This window comes from Puma concolor, chromosome D2 (genome assembly GCF_028749965.1).
Source record: "Puma concolor isolate L17-30 chromosome D2, mPumCon1.1.hap2, whole genome shotgun sequence".
Classification (NCBI taxonomy): domain Eukaryota; kingdom Metazoa; phylum Chordata; class Mammalia; order Carnivora; family Felidae; genus Puma; species Puma concolor.
The window spans coordinates 60,122,130-60,138,902 of record NC_141677.1 but is presented as its reverse complement, the minus strand read 5'-3'; the positions used below and the strand labels follow the sequence as shown (position 1 = coordinate 60,138,902).

At 44.5% G+C, this 16,773-nt stretch overlaps 1 protein-coding gene across 17 annotated transcripts in view; it reads left to right on the top strand.

Annotated features, from left to right (window-relative positions):
• The window catches only part of SEC31B (SEC31 homolog B, COPII component), a 39,085-nt gene that overhangs the window by 10,479 nt on the left and 11,833 nt on the right, over positions 1-16,773 (top strand). For 5 of the 17 annotated variants that reach the window (XM_086680646.1, XM_086680637.1, XM_086680632.1 and 2 more), the window contains 11 exons: positions 1,861-2,056; positions 2,270-2,365; positions 3,300-3,443; positions 3,761-3,903; positions 4,965-5,064; positions 5,169-5,330; positions 5,838-5,981; positions 13,392-13,622; positions 15,550-15,624; positions 15,887-15,982; positions 16,338-16,437. In XM_086680646.1, the coding sequence (XP_086536772.1) occupies positions 1,861-2,056; positions 2,270-2,365; positions 3,300-3,443; positions 3,761-3,903; positions 4,965-5,064; positions 5,169-5,330; positions 5,838-5,981; positions 13,392-13,622; positions 15,550-15,624; positions 15,887-15,982; positions 16,338-16,437 (1,487 nt within the window). Of the gene's footprint in view, positions 1-386; positions 432-1,073; positions 1,225-1,286; positions 1,726-1,860; positions 2,057-2,269; positions 2,366-3,299; positions 3,444-3,760; positions 3,904-4,964; positions 5,065-5,168; positions 5,331-5,837; positions 5,982-13,391; positions 13,623-15,549; positions 15,625-15,886; positions 15,983-16,337; positions 16,438-16,773 lie in introns of those variants that run through there. The other 12 variants (XM_086680638.1, XM_086680640.1, XM_086680639.1 and 9 more) reach the window with 11 other exon arrangements.

Genomic DNA, 16,773 nt, shown 5'->3' with positions numbered 1-16,773 from the left:
GTGTGCGTACACACACACACACACACACACACACACACACACACACACACACACACACTGTTCCCTGACCATTTGAAGAGCAGAGATGATTGACATTCCTTGAGTCCGTTGAATGATCATGTCCTGGTCCTCGCTTAACTTGTCCTAGCCGTTCTCACTCTCCTAGATGTTCTCTTTCATGTCCTATTTGGGCTCTAGGCTCACTCTCACTAGTGAAATGGTTAACCATAGGACTGTACTTTCTACATGCTTACAGAAAGAAAATCATTTTGTCACACTCTGTGTTCTGCATTTTGGTCGCTCTAAACTAACTAGGCTTGTTCTCTAACTCTTTGGTGACTCCCCCTTGAGGTCTCAGGTGCCTTTGTCTTTGGTCTGTATGCCAGGTGCTGTGATCATACTGACGTTCCTGTGACATCTACCACCCCCATGTGAGTTTTTCACTGGCCATATTCTCCTCTGGTTCCTGTGAGACTTATTATGGGTTTCTTTAGTTATTTTGTTGACTTGCCCGCAGCCCACACTGACCTCTAGCCCCAGGGTGACATGGCAGCCTCTTGAACCAATGTGGCACATGTTCTTCTGCCCTATTGAGATCAGTGCAATGTTAGAACACATGGCCTTTTGGACAGTACCTTTAGAGCCACTGTTTGTGTCAGCTCTGCTCTGACCTGGTCTCAAATGGTGTTCAACTCTTCACTTCTAACAGGTTGGTGCTGCCTAATGACTGGTCAAACAGGTTCCTGCCTGGTCACCCCACTCAGTTTCTTGGCTGATGTTTCCCAGGGTGTGGGAACATTTCATTCCAGTTAGGGATCTTATGACATCATTCAGTGTGAAATCTGGCTTCCCCGAAGGGCTGTGGAAATACCCTTGGCTAGCAGCTGTGAAATGGAGGACAAGACTACCTTTAAGGCTTTGGGGATTTCACATGGCTTCCCTAGGGGCTTTGTAGAGGACCTAACTCTGCAGGGGCCCAGGATCCATCTTTTCCTTTTGTGTAAGATGCAGGCCAGAAAGCCAGAAGTGTTTCCCAAGAGATGTGTTTATTCTTTTTGCTTCTATGTTTCTAGGGCTGGCCGGCTACAGCCATAGAGCAGATCCAGTGGGCTAGTCACATGGGAGAGACACAAGGTGGAGTGATCCTTGGGTCCCTTCTCACTTACAGCTTGAGAGGGAAGAGAGGACAACAGTTGTTGGTGTAGGGAACCTGCTTCTAGTCAGGTACAGAAGAGTTTGGATCTTCCTCTAAACAGAATACAGTCTTTTATGATGGTTAAGGGATCAGACTCTAAAATAAATGGGCCAGACTGTATACCTTGATTCCACCACTTCCTAGGTGTCAAATAGGGATAAAACTACTAAGTGTATGTACAGAAATTCATATATTTTCTGTGTCTCAGTTTCCTCAATTGAAAATGGAGTTAGTAATAGTATCTTATAGAGTTACTGAATATTAAATCAGTGAATACATGTGAAGCACTTAAAACAATGCTTCATACGTAGGAACTGTTTAATAAGTGTTAGTTGTTACTGTTATTTGAGTTGTGAGGATTAAGTGAAGTAATTTATTTGAAATATGTATCACTGGCCCTATATAACCCTAATAATGTTAATTTAGGGGGAAAAAAAAAGCCTGGCCTCCTCACTTCTAGTGTAACAAAGATGGAATATTTTTCAGAGAAAGGGCAGGACCAAAGTGAGGACACCTCTGTTGTGTGTCTGGTAAGTGAGGGAGAAAGGCAGGCCTGTCTTGGGGTGGGGATGCCTGCATAATGGCAGAGGCTGACAGAGATGCCTGCTCTCTGCCTATTAACATGGTTCTGAGTTGGTGCTGATGCCAGTTTCTCCTCTTTGTAGGTTTTACAAGCTGATCTGGGGGAGCTTTGGCAATGGGCTTCTGGAAGCCTCCGGGGTTATTGCAGGCGGAGGGAACAATGGCATGCTTACTCTATACAATGTGACCCACATCCTGTCTTCGGGGAAGGAGCCTGTGATTGCCCAGAGGCAGAAGCACGCGGGGGCTGTCAGAGCCCTTGACTTTAATCCTTTCCAGGTACTGCATTTCAGTTGGTCAGACATGGCCAAGCCATGGAGTAACAATTCTGTATGGAAACATTCACTTGTGGCCTCCAGTCTGTAACTCTGAGCCCTTCCCAGGCTGTTAGGGGAGAAGCTTTGGAAACCCCACATGTGGGTCTCTTTCCCCCTTTCCTGCTCTCACTTCTTCCTGGGGTGGTGTTTCCCCAAAGACCTGTTCTTCATACAGGGCCACCTCCTGGCCACAGGGGCCAGTGATTCTGAAATCTTCATTTGGGATTTGAATAACCTAAATGTGCCAATGACCCCAGGATCCAAGTCACAGGTAAGGAGGCTCCTAGGGCAGCTGATTTTCCCAGGGAGAATTCTTGAATCCTGGAGGCAGCCAGAGCACAGGAGGTTTTGGACTTTACCACTGGAGGGCAACAAAGCTCCGCAAACGAACACATTTTACCAGCCAGCCATTAGCAGCAATGGAGGGGAGGGTGTGCGTGTGGTGGGGTGGTTTGTGGTCATTAACTGTCCTAGGGTTTCTGGAAGGAAGATGAAGAAGGGCAGTGGGAGGCATTGAGAAAAGAAGTGTGAGTACGATTTATCATAGTAGAGCTCAGGCAGGGTAGAGTAGGACCCTAAGCTCAGGAAGTGGGGCTAAGAGTAGGACACCCAGATATACTCTTGTCCTTTTTGTGAGGTGGGTCAGCTTTGCCTCTGTATCTAGTTCTCCATGCAGTTGGGGTCCTGTGCATATCTGTCTCTGAGTGTACCTACCTGTCAGTCTATAACTGGGTCTGTCTTTTTGCTTCCTGGCTCTTCTCTGTCTTATGCTTACAGTATCGTGAGGTAAGTTAAGTATAAATTTGATAGTACCCTGTGCCCTAAAAATAGCAATGGCTTTTCTTTCTGCCTCATTTTCTCTGAGGGTCTTACGTGTCTGTGTTTCCCTTTCTTCCTCCTCCTCTCCCTCTCTCTCTGTCATAGATAAGAGGCCTGTTTTAAATCTTGACTTTATTCTCTCAGGAGCAACTTGGGATAGGAGTAAAATCCAAGTGTGCCTGCCCTTCTCTCAATTTCTACACCAGTACCCCCAAAGGATCCTCTCTAGAAAATTTAACCCCCGGCTCCCTGATACTATCTGGGTTTGGGAAGCTCATGTCTGCTCTTGGGCTTTCTGTGGGTGGTTGGGAGCAGTGGAACAGCAAATGTCTCTTGGTCCAGGGGATGACAAGTTGTCCTCCACCCCTCCCCCCATCCTGCCACAGCAGCCTCCAGAAGACATCAAAGCACTCGCTTGGAACCGGCAGGTTCAACACATTCTGGCTTCTGCTCACCCCAGCGGCAAGGCAGTTGTGTGGGATCTCAGAAAGAATGAACCTATCATCAAAGTCAGCGATCATAGCAACAGGGTGAGTTCTGGAGGCAGAATGCAGGGTTGGGCTCTGGCTTCTCCCTCATGCCTGGGCTTTGGAGCTGTTCTTCCCCAGGCCAGGGTTCTGCTTTCAGCTGCTACACTTGCAGACTTAGCCTCTTATCAGATTTCCTGTTGAGAGTGAATGCTTAGGGAAGCTAAACAGAGCTGATCTGGAGGCTTCTAATATTCATTACTTACTCATGGTCATCACACAGAAGAGACACAAAACCTGCCCTATTCCAACTGGGTGGAAAAGGTTCATAATCAGAAGAGTCAGGTTACATCACCCTTTGGGGTCTTCTTTGTTCACAGATGCACAGCTCAGGCTTGGCCTGGCACCCAGAGATAGCCACCCAATTGGTGCTCTGCTCAGAAGATGATCGTCTTCCAGTGATTCAGCTGTGGGATTTGCGCTTTGCCTCCTCTCCCCTGAAGGTGCTGGAGAGCCACAGCAGGTAATATCTCAAACTCTGTCTACTTTTTTGGCAGACGGTATGGCATAACTGACCTGGGTAGGAGGCAGTGAATGCCTCACTTTAGTTACCAAACATCCTCCCTGCCTTCAAAGCCATTCCCAGTGAACAGTTTCCCAATCCTAGCTCTAGCCCCAACAAAGAGGAGTTTCTTGAGATGGTAAGGTTGTGGAGAAGAACCTGAGATTCCATTTAACTTCCAGAAATTGGAGTGTGGATGGGGTCATGACAAATATTTGGAGCCAATGTTTAGTCCTCCTGGGAGAGTCCAGGATAATGTTAATCTCTTTAGGTGGTGAGGTTATCTCCTCCAAGACTTCTTTTTTTTTTTTTTTTTTTTTTTTTTTTTAGTTTCTTTATTTTGAGAGAGAGAAGGGGAGAGAGAGAGGGAGACAGAGAATCCCAAGAAAGCTCCACACTGTCAGCACAGAGCCTGACATGGGGCTTGATCTCACAAACCACAAGATTATGACCTGAGCCAAAACCAAGAGTCAGACGCTTAACTGACTAAGCCACCCAGGCACCCCTAAGACTTTTCAGTAAGAAAACCTTGGCTCCTGTTTATCCTCCAAACAGGCCTGCCCCTGAAGCTGTAACTCTTAGGCCCCTAGCAGAGAAAACAACCCCACACTGTTCTTTCTTACTAAAGGTCTATGTTGCTTTTATGCCTTCTTGGGGACTTTTAAGAGTTAGATCCTCACTCCTCACATGGGCTAAAAAGCACACATAGGGATGGGTGCTTGAGTGACTCATGCTGATTCACAGTCCCTACTCTACAGTCAGGGAAGAGAAGCGGGCCATCCTGCAGGGAACTGTGAGAGGCAGAATGATACAGTGCATAGTGCCCAGGCTCTGGGGTTTGACGTGTCCTGGCTGTATGGCTGCTGAAGGTTCCTTAATTTTTCAAAGCCTCCTTTTCCTACTTTGTAAAATGAAATCAGGCCACTCATTTTATAGGGATGAGATATATCCAAGATATGTATGACACTCTACTCCTAGTGGTCATTCAACAAATGTTAGTTCCTCTTTCCTTTCCTTTTTAGGGGGATCTTGTCAGTGTCGTGGAGCCAGGCTGACCCTGAGCTGCTGCTCAGTAGTGCCAAGGACAACCAGATCTTGTGCTGGAACCTGGGGAGTGGTGAGGTAGGCCGGCCTTTCTGTGGGCATGCTGGGAGAGGAGATGAGCTGTGTGTTCTGCATTGTTTTACCTAAGTCAAGGTGTCCCTAATGGTTGGGTTCCTTCACAGGTAGTATATAAGCTACCCACACAGAGTAGCTGGTGCTTTGATGTGCAGTGGTGCCCTCGGGACCCTCCAGTGTTCTCTGCTGCCTCCTTTGACGGCTGGATCAGTTTGTACTCCGTGATGGGTAGGAGCTGGGAAGTCCAGCAGATCAGACAGGCTGACAAGGTTTGAAGGGCTTGGTGGAGAATGCTGGAGGGAATGCTATCTCTATGTTGGGGGAGAGAGAAGGACGAATGGCCTGGGAAGAAGTGGGGACTATTGGAGACTGGGAAGCCAGGGGCCTGGGTTGGGAGGGCTGCACCTTTGCTCTAGTGCCCATCTTCCTGGGAGGATGTCAATTTCTGCCACAATACAAAAGAGGCCTTCACCTTGACGCTTGCTCTTGGATGTTCTCTGTGGTATTTCGGGGACACTGGACCTCTATGGTGGAATCGTTATTTTGGAAGTGCCTTATCTCCCTTTCTCCTATAGATCTGTTCTGTGTCTACACTCCACTGTAGACCTTGGATACAGTAGGCTTTCCAAGAGCCTACCGCATGGGAGTTTTACTCTCACTACCAGTTCCCTAGAAAATGGGAGTCTAGCCTTTGTGGGCCAGATTGGATGTTTCAAGGATTTCCCCCAAACTTGTAGATGCAGCACCACTTCAAGTTGGTGTCCTTTTGCCCTCAGATCTCTTCTTCCTTCAGCAAAGGCCAGCCTCTCCCACCATTGCAGGTGCCAGAGCAAGTGGCCCAAGCATCATTGGTATCAATGATACCTCCTCTAAAAAAACCCCCCAAATGGATGAGAAGGCCAGCAGGTGTTTCATTTGCTGTAAGTGTAGTGTGTGTGTGTGTGGGGGGGGGGGGGGGTGGCTAGTGCATGGTTGTATGTGTGTATGTGTTTGTGAAGCCTGTTGCGTGCCCAGCACGGAGCTGTGTTCTGTAGGAGATTCATTCCTACTGCCTGTGTCTCAGATCAGGTCCCACCTTCATGCTCAGGCAGAATTACTGTAGCTTTCCTTTCTACCCCTTCGCCTAGCGTACTGTGCTGGTCCTGTCTAAAGGGAATTGAGCGCTTTAGACTGCTCGGTTATGGAGAACTGCTTGAGATTCCACCTGATCTTTCTCTAACTCTTACGTGTTTGGACTGGTAGTGAGTCCAGACATGTAAGGGTTAGAATACAAAGCAGGAAAGAAAAAAATGTAGATTCCATCCTGTCCCTCCTCTGCTCAAAACCTTTGGCCCCCATTGTCTTATGGACTCAAGGCCAAATGTACACAGGGCCGCACTTACCTTTCCAGTTTTTATTCCCCCTTATTCTTATGTGTTTCATGTGCTCCAGTTATATATGACTCCTTTCTGTTCCACAAATAACTCCTCAGCTTTGCTGCTTTTGCCTGTACCCTGCCCTTCAACTTCTCTCCTGAGCCATTGAATCCTACCGTACCTTTTCATGTTCTTTTGCTTAAATACCACCCCCTCCATGATGTCCATCTTTAAACCCTTGTCAGACTTCACTTTGAGGATTTATCCTCCTATAATGATACACTTTACTTGGACTAAGGTTATTTACATACTCGGGTGGAGACCCTACTAAGTAATGGACTCCTGGAGGATAGGGACCGCATTTTGTTCATTTTTATCCCTAAAGCAAGTGCTACTCAAACTTTAATACACATACAGATCACCTGGAGATCTTACTAAAATTCAGATTCTGGTTCCTTTAGTCTAGGGTAGGACCCAAGATTCTGATTTCCAGTAAGTTCCCAGGTGATTCCCTTGCTGCTGGCCTGAGGAGAGGCAGGGCCCTAAAGCACTAGTTTAACCTAATGCTTTAAATATTAGGTGTCATTTAAAAACAGATGTATCGAAGAAGTGATTCTTCTGTGCAGAGCCACCAGTTTTATTGTGGAGGCAAGACCAACACACTCAAGAGGCAGGGAGGTGAAGAATTCTGATGTTGAAAGACCTACATTTCTTCATTTGTTTTGTTTATTGATTTCAGGAGATAATTCTGTGTTTAATTGTTGAGGACTCACCATACCATTTTCCACAGCAGCTGCACAATTTAATATTTCCAACAATGCCTAGGAGTTTCATTTTCTCTGAATTAGCCCCAATACTTATTTAAAACCTTTTTTTAAAAGTTTTTATTTATTTATTTTGAGAGAGACAGAGAGAGAGAGAGAGAGAGAGAGAGAGAGTAGGGAAGGGACAGAGATAGGGGGAGAGAGAGAATCCCAAGCAGGCTCTGTGCCATCAGTTCAGAACCTAATGCGGGGCTTGAACTCATGAACTGTGAGATCATGACCTGAGCTGAGATCAAGAGTCGGACTCTTAGCCACCTGAGCCACCCAGGCACCCCTCTGCCTTTTTTAATTGAAGTATAGCTGACACACAATGTTACATTAGTTTCAGGAGTACAACATAGCGATTCAGCAGATTTATACGTTCCGCTACGTTCACAAGTGTAGCTACCATGGGTCACCATACAGTGCTATTATAGTACCATTGGCTGTATTTCCTATACTGTACCATGACTTATTCATTGCATAACTAGAAACAGGTACCTCCCACTCCCCTTCAACCATTTGCCTGGCCTCTCTCCTAACCCTCCCCTTTGGCGGCCACTGGCTTGTTCTCTGTATTTCTGGGTCTGTCTGGAGAGGCCTGCATTCTTTTTTTTTTTTTTTTAACTTGTTTTATTTTTTATTTTTTAAAATTTACACCCAAATTAGTTAGCATATAGTGCAACAATGATTTCAGGAGTAGATTCCTTAATGCCCCTTACCCATTTAGACCATCCCCCCTCCCACAACCCCTCCAGTAACCCTCAGTTTGTTCTCCGTATTTATGAGTCTCTTCTGTTTTGTCGCCCTCCCTGTTTTTATATTATTTTTGCTTCCCTTCCCTTGTGTTCATCTGTTTTGTCTCTTAAAGTCCTCATATGAGTGAAGTCATATGATTTTTGTCTTTCTCTGACTGACTAATTTCAGTTAGCATAATACCCTCCAGGTCCATCTATGTAGTTGCAAATGGCAAGATTTCATTCTTTTTGATTGCCAAGTAATACTCCATTGTGTGTGTGTGTGTGTGTGTGTGTGTGTGTGTGTGTGTGTATGTATACACACCACATCTTCTTTATCCATTCACCCATCAATGGACATTTGGGCTCTTTCCATACTTTGGCTATTGTTGATAGTGCTGCTGTAAACATGAGGGTGCATGTGTCCCTTCGAAACAGCACACCTGTATCCCTTGGATAAATCCCTTGGATAGTGCAATTGCTGGGTCGTAGGGTAGTTCTGTTTTTAGTTTTTTGAGGAACCTCCATACTGTTTTCCAGAGTGGCAGCACCAGCTTGCATTCCCACCAACAATGCAAAAGAGATCCTCTTTCTCCGCATCCTCACCAACATCTGTCGTTGCCTGAGTTGTTAATGTTAGCCATTCTGACAGGTGTGAGGTGGTATCTCACTGTGGTTTTGATTTGTATTTCCCTGATGATAAATGATGTGGAGCATTTTTTCATGTGTCGGATGGCTATTTGGATGTCTTCTTTGGAGAAGTGTCTATTCGTGTCTTTTGCCCATTTCTTCACTGGATTGTTTTTTGGGTGTTGAGTTTGATAAGTTCTTTGTAGATTTTGGATACTAACCCTTTATCTGATATGTCATTTGCAAATATCTTCTCCCATTCTGTCAGTTGCCTTTTAGTTTTGCTGATTATTTCCTTTGCTGTGCAGAAGCTTTTCATTTTGATGAGGTCCCAGTAGTTCATTTTTGCTTTGTTTCCCTTGCCTCTGGAGACGTGTTAAGTAACAAGTTGCTGTGGCCAAGGTCAAAGAGGTTTTTGCCTGCTTTCTCCTCGAGGATTTTGATGGCTTCCTGTCTTACATTTAGGTCTTTCATCCATTTTGAGTTTATTTTTGTGTATGGTGTAAGAAAATGGTCCAGGTTCATTTTTCTTCATGTTGTTGTCCAGGTTTCCCAGCACCACTTGCTGAAGAGACTGTCTTTATTCCATTGGATATTCTTTCCTGCTTTGTCAAAGATTAGTTGGCCATACGTTTGTGGGTCCGTTTCTAGGTTCTCTATTCTGTTCCATTGATCTGAGTGTCTGTTCTTGTGCCAGTACCGTACTGTCTTGATGATTACAGCTTTGTAGTATAGCTTGAAGTCTGGGATTGTGATGCCTCCTGCTTTCGTTTTCTTTTTCACGATCACTTTGGCTGTTCGGGGTCTTTTCTGGTTCCATACAAATTTTAGGGTTGTTTGTTCTAGCTCTGTGAAGAATGCTGGTGTTATTTTGATAAGGATTGCATTGAATATGTAGATTGTTTTGGGTAGTATCGACATTTTAACAATATTTGTTCTTCCTGCCCAGGAGCATGGAATCTTTTTCCATTTCTTTGTGTCTTCTTCAATTTCTTTCATAAGCTTTCTATAGTTTTCAGTGTATAGATTTTTCACCTCTTTGGTTAGATTTATTCCTAGGTATTTTATGTTTTTTTGTGCAACTGTAAATGGGATTGATCCCTTGATTTCTCTTTCTGTCGCTTCATTTTTGGTGTATAGGAATACAACCGATTTCTATGCATTGATTTTATATCCTGCAACTTTGCTGAATTCATGAATCAATTCTAGCAGTTTTTTTGGTGGAATCTTTTGGGTGTTCCATATAGAGTATCATGTCATCTGCGAAGAGTGAAAGTTTGACCTCCTCCTGGCCGATTTGGATGCCTTTTATTTCTTTGTGTTGTCTGATTGCAGAGGCTAAGACTTCCAATACTATGTTGAATAACAGTGGCAAGAGTGGACATCTCTGTCTTATTTCTGACCTTAGGGGGAAAGCTCTCAGTTTTTCCCCATTGAGGATGATATTAGTGTTGGGTCATTCATATATAGCTTTTATGATCTTGAGGTATGCTTCTTCTATCCCTACTTTCTTGAGGGTTTTTATCAAGAAAGGATGCTGTATTTTGTCAAATGCTTTCTCTGCATCTATTGAGAGGATCATATGGTTCTTGTCCTTTCTTTTATTGATGTGATGAATCACGTTGATTGTTTTGCGGATATTGAACCAGCCCTGTATCCCATGTATAAATCCCACTTGGTTGTGGTGAATAATTTTTTTTAATGTATTGTTGGATCCGGTTGGCTAATATCTTTTTGAGGATTTTTGCATCCATGTTCATCAGGGAAATTGGTCTATAGTTCTTTTTAGTGGGGTCTCTGTCTGGTTTTGGAATCAAGGTAATTCTGGCTTCATAGGAAGAGTTTGGAAGTGTTCCTTCCATTTCTATTTTTTGGAACACCTTCAAGAGAATAGGTGTTAACTCTTCCTTAAATGTTTGATAGAATTCCCCTGGAAAGCCATCTGGCCCTGGACGCTTGTTTTTTGGGAGATTTTTGATTACTAATTTGATTTCCTTACTGGTTATGGGTCTGTTCAAATTTTCTATTTCATCTTGTTTCACTTTTGGTAGTGTATATGTTTCTAGGAATTTGTCCATTTCTTCCAGATTGCCCATTTTATTGGCATATAATTGCTCATAATATTCTCTTATTATTGTTTTTATTTCTGCTGTGTTGGTTGTGATCTCTTTTCTTTCATTCTTGGTTTTATTTATTTGGCTCCTTTCCTTTTTCTTTTTGATCAAACTGGCTAGTGGTTTATCAATTTTGTTAATGCTTTCAAAGAACCAGCTTCTGGTTTCATTAATCTGTTCTACTTTTTTTTTTGGTTTCAATAGCATTAATTTCTGCTCTAATCTTTATTATTTCCTGTCTTCTGCTGGTTTTGGGTTTCGTTTGCTGTTCTTTTTCCTGCTCCTTAAGGCATAAGGTTAGGTTGTATATCTGAGATCTTTCTTCCCTCTTTAAGAAGGCCTGGATTGCTATATACTTTCTTCTTATGACCACCTTTGCTGAGTCCCAGAGGTTTGGGGTTGTTGGTGTTATCATTTTCATTGGCTTCCATATACTTTTAATTTCCTCTTTAACTTCTTGGTTAGCCCATTCATTCTTTAGTAGGATGTTCTTCAGTCTCCAAGTATTTGTTACCTTTCCAAATTTTTTCTTGTGGTTGATTTCGAGTTTCATAGTGTTGTGGTCTGAAAATATACACGGTATGATCTCGATCTTTTTGTACTTACTTAGGGCTGATTTGTGTCCCAGTATATAGTCTGTTCTGGAGAACGTTCCATGTGCACTGGAGAAGAATGTATATTCTGCTGCTTTAGGATGAAATGTTCTGAATGTATCTGTTAAGTCCATCTGGTCCAGTGTGTCATTCAAAGCCATTGTTTCCTTGTTGATTTTTTGATTAGATGATCTGTCCATTGCTGTCAGTGGGGTGTTGAAGTCTCCTACTATTATGGTATTACTATCAATGAGTTTCTTTATGTTTGTGATTAATTGATTTATATATTTGGGAGCTGCCACATTTGGCACATAAATGTTTACAATTGTTAGCTCTTCTCGGTGGATAGACCCCTTGAGTATGATATAATGCCCTTCTGCATCTCTTGATACAATCTTTATTTTAAAGTCTAGATTGTCTGATATAAGTATGGCTACTCTGGCTTTCTTTTGTTGACCATTAGCATGATAGGTGGTTCTCCATCCCCTTATTTTCAATCTGAAGGTGTCTTTAGGTCTAAAGTGGGTCTCTTGTAAACAGCATATAGATGGATCTTGTTTTCTTATCCATTCTGTTACCCTATGTCTTTTGATTGGAGCATTGAGTTCATTGACGTTTAGAGTGAGTGTGTGTATATATATATATACATATATATATATATATATACACATATATACATACATACATACATACACATACATACACACACACACAGAGTCCCCCTTAAAATTTCTTGCAGGGCTGGTTTAGTGGTCACAAATTCCTTTAATTTTTGTTTGTCTGGGAAACTTTTTATCTTTCCTATTTTGAATGACAGCCTTGCTGGATAAAGAATTCTTGGCTGCATATTTTTCTGATTCAGCACATTGAATATATCCTGCCACTCCTCTCTGGCCTGCCAAGTTTCTGTGGATCGGTCTGCTGCAAACCTGATCTGTCTTCCCTTGTAGGTTAGGGATTTTTTTTCCCTTGCTGCTTTCATGATTCTGGAGAGGTCTGCATTCTTATCATAGCTCGGTCACTTATTAGCTGGGTAACCTTGGGCAAGTCACTTAACTCAAGACTTCAGTATTCTCATTTGTACAACAGGGATAGTAATACCTGCTCAGCTATATGTTAGTGCATTGACATGAACCTCAAATAAGCATATATACAAGCACTTTGTAAAACTATCAAGTATTAACAAGTCAAAAGTTAAAATTGTTCTGTGTAGCACTAATCTATAGTGTAGGTTTGTGCTGTAGGAGAGTCAAGTGGAGAATTTTGGCTGGGAAAGTCCATTAAGGCAGGGGTCTTAGGAAAATAGTGAAGAGTTGGGGAGTAAGCAGTAGTTGTCAACCATGGCTGCAACCTGAAGAGCGTGAAAATATACTGATGCCTGGTCCCACCCCCTGGGATTCAGATTTTATTGTTGGGAGTACAACCTGATGATGACTCTGGATAGCTCCTCAAGTGGTTTTAATATGCAGCCAAGGTGGAGAACCGCTGGAGTAAAGGAACTTCACTGAGCTCTGCTTTGTGACAGGTGCTTTATGTAGGGTACCTAATTTGGTGAGAAGGATTCTCAGTTGGGGGTGTTTTGGTGGGTGAAGGCTCAGAAGCAGGAATAAACTGGGCCCTTTGGGGATGTGGAGCGATCACATAAATGAGGAGGGAGAGAGAGGCTAGAGTGTCTGGCCCTGATCTTGGAGGATTTTGTATGCTATGGGCAGAGGTACTTAAGCCCTCGTCTGAGGCCTTGTGAAACCGTAACAAGCCCCTAAGTAGCAGTAGGTACAGGCCAGTAGTCTAAGGCTTGGGTTGAGGAGGAAAAACCCAGAGGCTAGCAACCAATTCCAGTCATCTAGATGTGCTAGCACTGGGAGTGGGATGGAGGGGACCTGCATGGGAGACATTGAGCAAGAGGTAAGACTGCTGTTGCTTGGCTGTGGTGGGTATAAAGACCGTGATGAAGCCAAGGTGTTTAGTGCAGGTGACTGGGAGAATGGTGCTCCCCGCATTATTACTGATTTTCTATCCTAGGGTTGACCAATAGATAGCCTTCTCTGTGATGTAGACTTGGTGTTAATTTTTTACCATTCTTGTTTTTCCTCACCAGTTTGGGGGAAAGCTGGTTACCTTTGGCCTCCCCAGCACCCCTGCCCATCAGGTGCCACAGCTTTGCCTCCGCCTAGTCTTCGTCAGTCAAGTCACCACAGAATCTGAATTTCTGAGGCGGTCAGCTGAACTGCAGGAGTCCCTGGGGTCAGGAAATCTCCTGAATTATTGTCAGAACAAGATCGAACTAACGTCACTACAAAGTGAAAAGATGCTCTGGCAGTTCCTGAAGGTAGGAAGCCCAAAGGCTGGCTGCTCCAAAGTGTTTCCCTAAAGTGGGAAATTCCAGGAGATGCACAATCACACTGGGACCTAGATTACAAAGGCTCTGACCTCTCAGCCTTTTTCCTAATGCCACACCCACCCTCTGGACACGAAATCTTCACCTTTTGCCAGTGGCTCAGAGATCCTTTGCAGCCAAGGAAGCCAAAGGGTACAAAAACATTTGCCTTTTTTGCTACTATTGCTGATGTCCTGGAGACTTTACCAGGGCCAAGGTGAAGGCTTTCATGCCATGCCAAAGGGCAGATAAGGTGATGGGAAGAGAGAAGAAGAGAAGGAAAAGGAAGGAAAGAGGATTGGCTGGAAGTGGGGAACGCATCATGAGAAGGCTTTGAGTTTATTTCCGTTAACCCAAGGCAAGTTGTTGTGGTGAGACTCAGGGATCAAGTCCCAATTTACTCTGGAGCATGGATCGAGTTCCAGTGCTAATGAAATTTCAAGCTGCTTATGACACCAGGAGTGCTCTACCTGTGAAAGGAAGTGAGCAGATGAGAGGAGAGAGGTAAAGCAAGAAAAAGAAGTAACCGACTGGGCAGGCAGCGAGAGGATTATTCAAAGCTTTGGGGCCGTAGCAAAGATTGCAAAAAACAGGACAGACCCCAGCCCGGGGTTCTGAGCAAGGCTTGGGGTCTGTGTTTCAGACACAGAAGAACTTTGTGATGGTAGTCACCAGGTATCTGGGAAGGAGACAGGATTTGAGAAAGATCATCTATAGAGTGAAGCTAGAAAAAGATGTGGGGAGAAAAGAGTAAGAAATGCTGCTTTTGTTGTAAGCAGAATGCAGGCAACAGCTCCAGGAATGACTGGTGGAGTGAGAAAGAGAATAGAAGGCACCATCAGTAGTTGAACCTTTACTCTTCCAAACAAAGGAGGCAGCAGTGCCCAAGGACAGAGGGGAGTCTGTTTGAAAAGCTATCCAAGAGCTGTCTGTGATGATGGCCCTGAAACCGAATGTGGCTGGACATTTCTAAAGGACAAGCGTGGGAGAAAGAGGGAGCCCTGAGACACTGTGAGGAAGATATTAGTCAGAATTCACAGTTCTGTGTAGGGGAAATGAAGGGCCCAGCCATCTAACTCAGGTTAGGGTAGGGCTTCAGGAAGGCTTGTCCCTCAGTATCTGGCTTTTACTGTATCTATGCAGCTTCCACTAGGAACTGTGTTTTCAACTGGATGTTTAGACACGCACAAGGCTCTCTAGGTTCTCTTGGCATCAGTCTCAGAGAGCTGTGGGACAGGACCCACAGCTTGTCAGCCGGGCAGCAGGTTGTGGCTGTCTTCTTTGGGAGCCCTTGTGGCAGGCCATGCAGCAGTTCAGAGCTCTCCTCTTTACCTCCCCAGAAGACAGCTCAGGTGTAAGGAGATTAGATAAAAAATTAGGCAGTTGTGGAGGTGGCTCTGCCTTAGAAGCCTAACGCCCACAAGAGCCAATGTCTCTTGTACCCACACCAAAAATGTAGTTTCTAGAGTCCCTGCAAGAGATCTCTTCAGTTACAAGAGCCCTTGCAATCAGGGCAGACTAGAGCATGGTGTCCACAGAGATTATTTATAGTTTATAGTTCCAGTCCAATTTATCAGTCACAAGCAATGTTGCCTAGAAACATAGCTGACGTTTTACTCTTATCAGGTAACCAGGCCAACAGATCTAGTAAGTCAACTGAAGGTCTCATTCTCATGCAGAAATGGAAGAGGGTTTTGTTAACACCATGCCACCAGCCCAGCGGGATCAAATCTGGGGAGAAAAAGAGGAGAGATGGTGCCAGCCTTAGTAGGGCACCTCTGGTAGGACAAAGAACTGTATTAGAGGGTACGCCGGCTTAGGCAGGAGAGGGTCATTCACATTGGTTTAATGGAGACTTGTGTATTCTGTGGTTCCTTAGGTGACCTTAGAACAAGACTCCAGAGTGAAATTTCTAAAACTATTAGGATACAGTAAAGATGAACTTCAGAAGAAGGTAAGCTGCTCACACATCAGAAGCATGTACTTGAGGCAGAGAAGAAGAAAATGCTGTCAATGGAAACTGTCTTGAGTAACCTCTTTGTGGGCTTCGTTAATGCATATACAAAAATATTACCTCCTGGAGGTCAGCTTTTCCCCAGGTGAAAAGCCCCAGGATCTTAGAGAGTCTAGGCAGTAGGGTGTGGAGGTGGGAAGAAAGCATAATGCATGTCTGATCTTGTGCCGGGAAGAGGGCGCTCATAGGTCTCTCCCTGCAGGTGGCCACGTGGCTGAAGAGTGACTTGGGGCTGGGTGAGAGCCCTCAGTCCGAGGGAGATGATCACAGTAACAGACAGCAGGTCTTCTGCAGCCAGGTGTGGTAGGAGCCCAGGCAGCCAGACCTAGGGTAGCACGGGAGACTTGCCTGTAGAGCATCTGCCTCTTCCTGGCCCTTTGCTTTGCTCTCATGAATTGCTCAGCTTCTGTAGAAGTCTTCAGACTCCTCATATTTTTAGAACCGCAGTGAGATACAGAGTGCATAAGCTTTTGCGCTGGGAGAGAAGCTATGTTTTAACCATGGATTAGAGCCCTTCCCAAACCTTACCTGATTATTCTTTTAGCTTTACCCATTAAGGGCCAAACAGTAGAGCTTCCAGAGAGAGTCACTAAGGCATCTGTCTGTTTTGGGATTCATTTCCTAAGTACCCACCTCTGTCCTTCCTTGTACAGGCCTCAAAACACATCACAGAGGAAGCTTCTGCCTCCTCAACCTTCTTTGATGAGCTGGTCCCTCAGAGTATGACTCCATGGGAGATCCCCATCACAGAAGGTACCCCGATCCTGAGGGAGAGAAACCCTCTGTGTTGCAGTAGGTGGGCTCAGAGTTCTGGGACTTGAGAATATTTTCTTCTTGTCCCCTGCCTCCTATCTCCTGCCTCCTTCCCACCACACAAAAGCTGGGCAGTTCTGTTACTGGTTAGAGCTCTCTCTGGATTTTCATGGCTGCACCTTTCCTCTGGAAGGCCTTTTAGCAAGATATTTCTTTCTATCCTTCTGTTTCCTTGCTTAAAAGACTGTACCCTGTCCTTGCCGAGTGAGCGCACACTATACCTCTGATGCTGCCACATGAAGCCCTCCTTCCTCTTGAGCCCTATCCTTAGAGAGT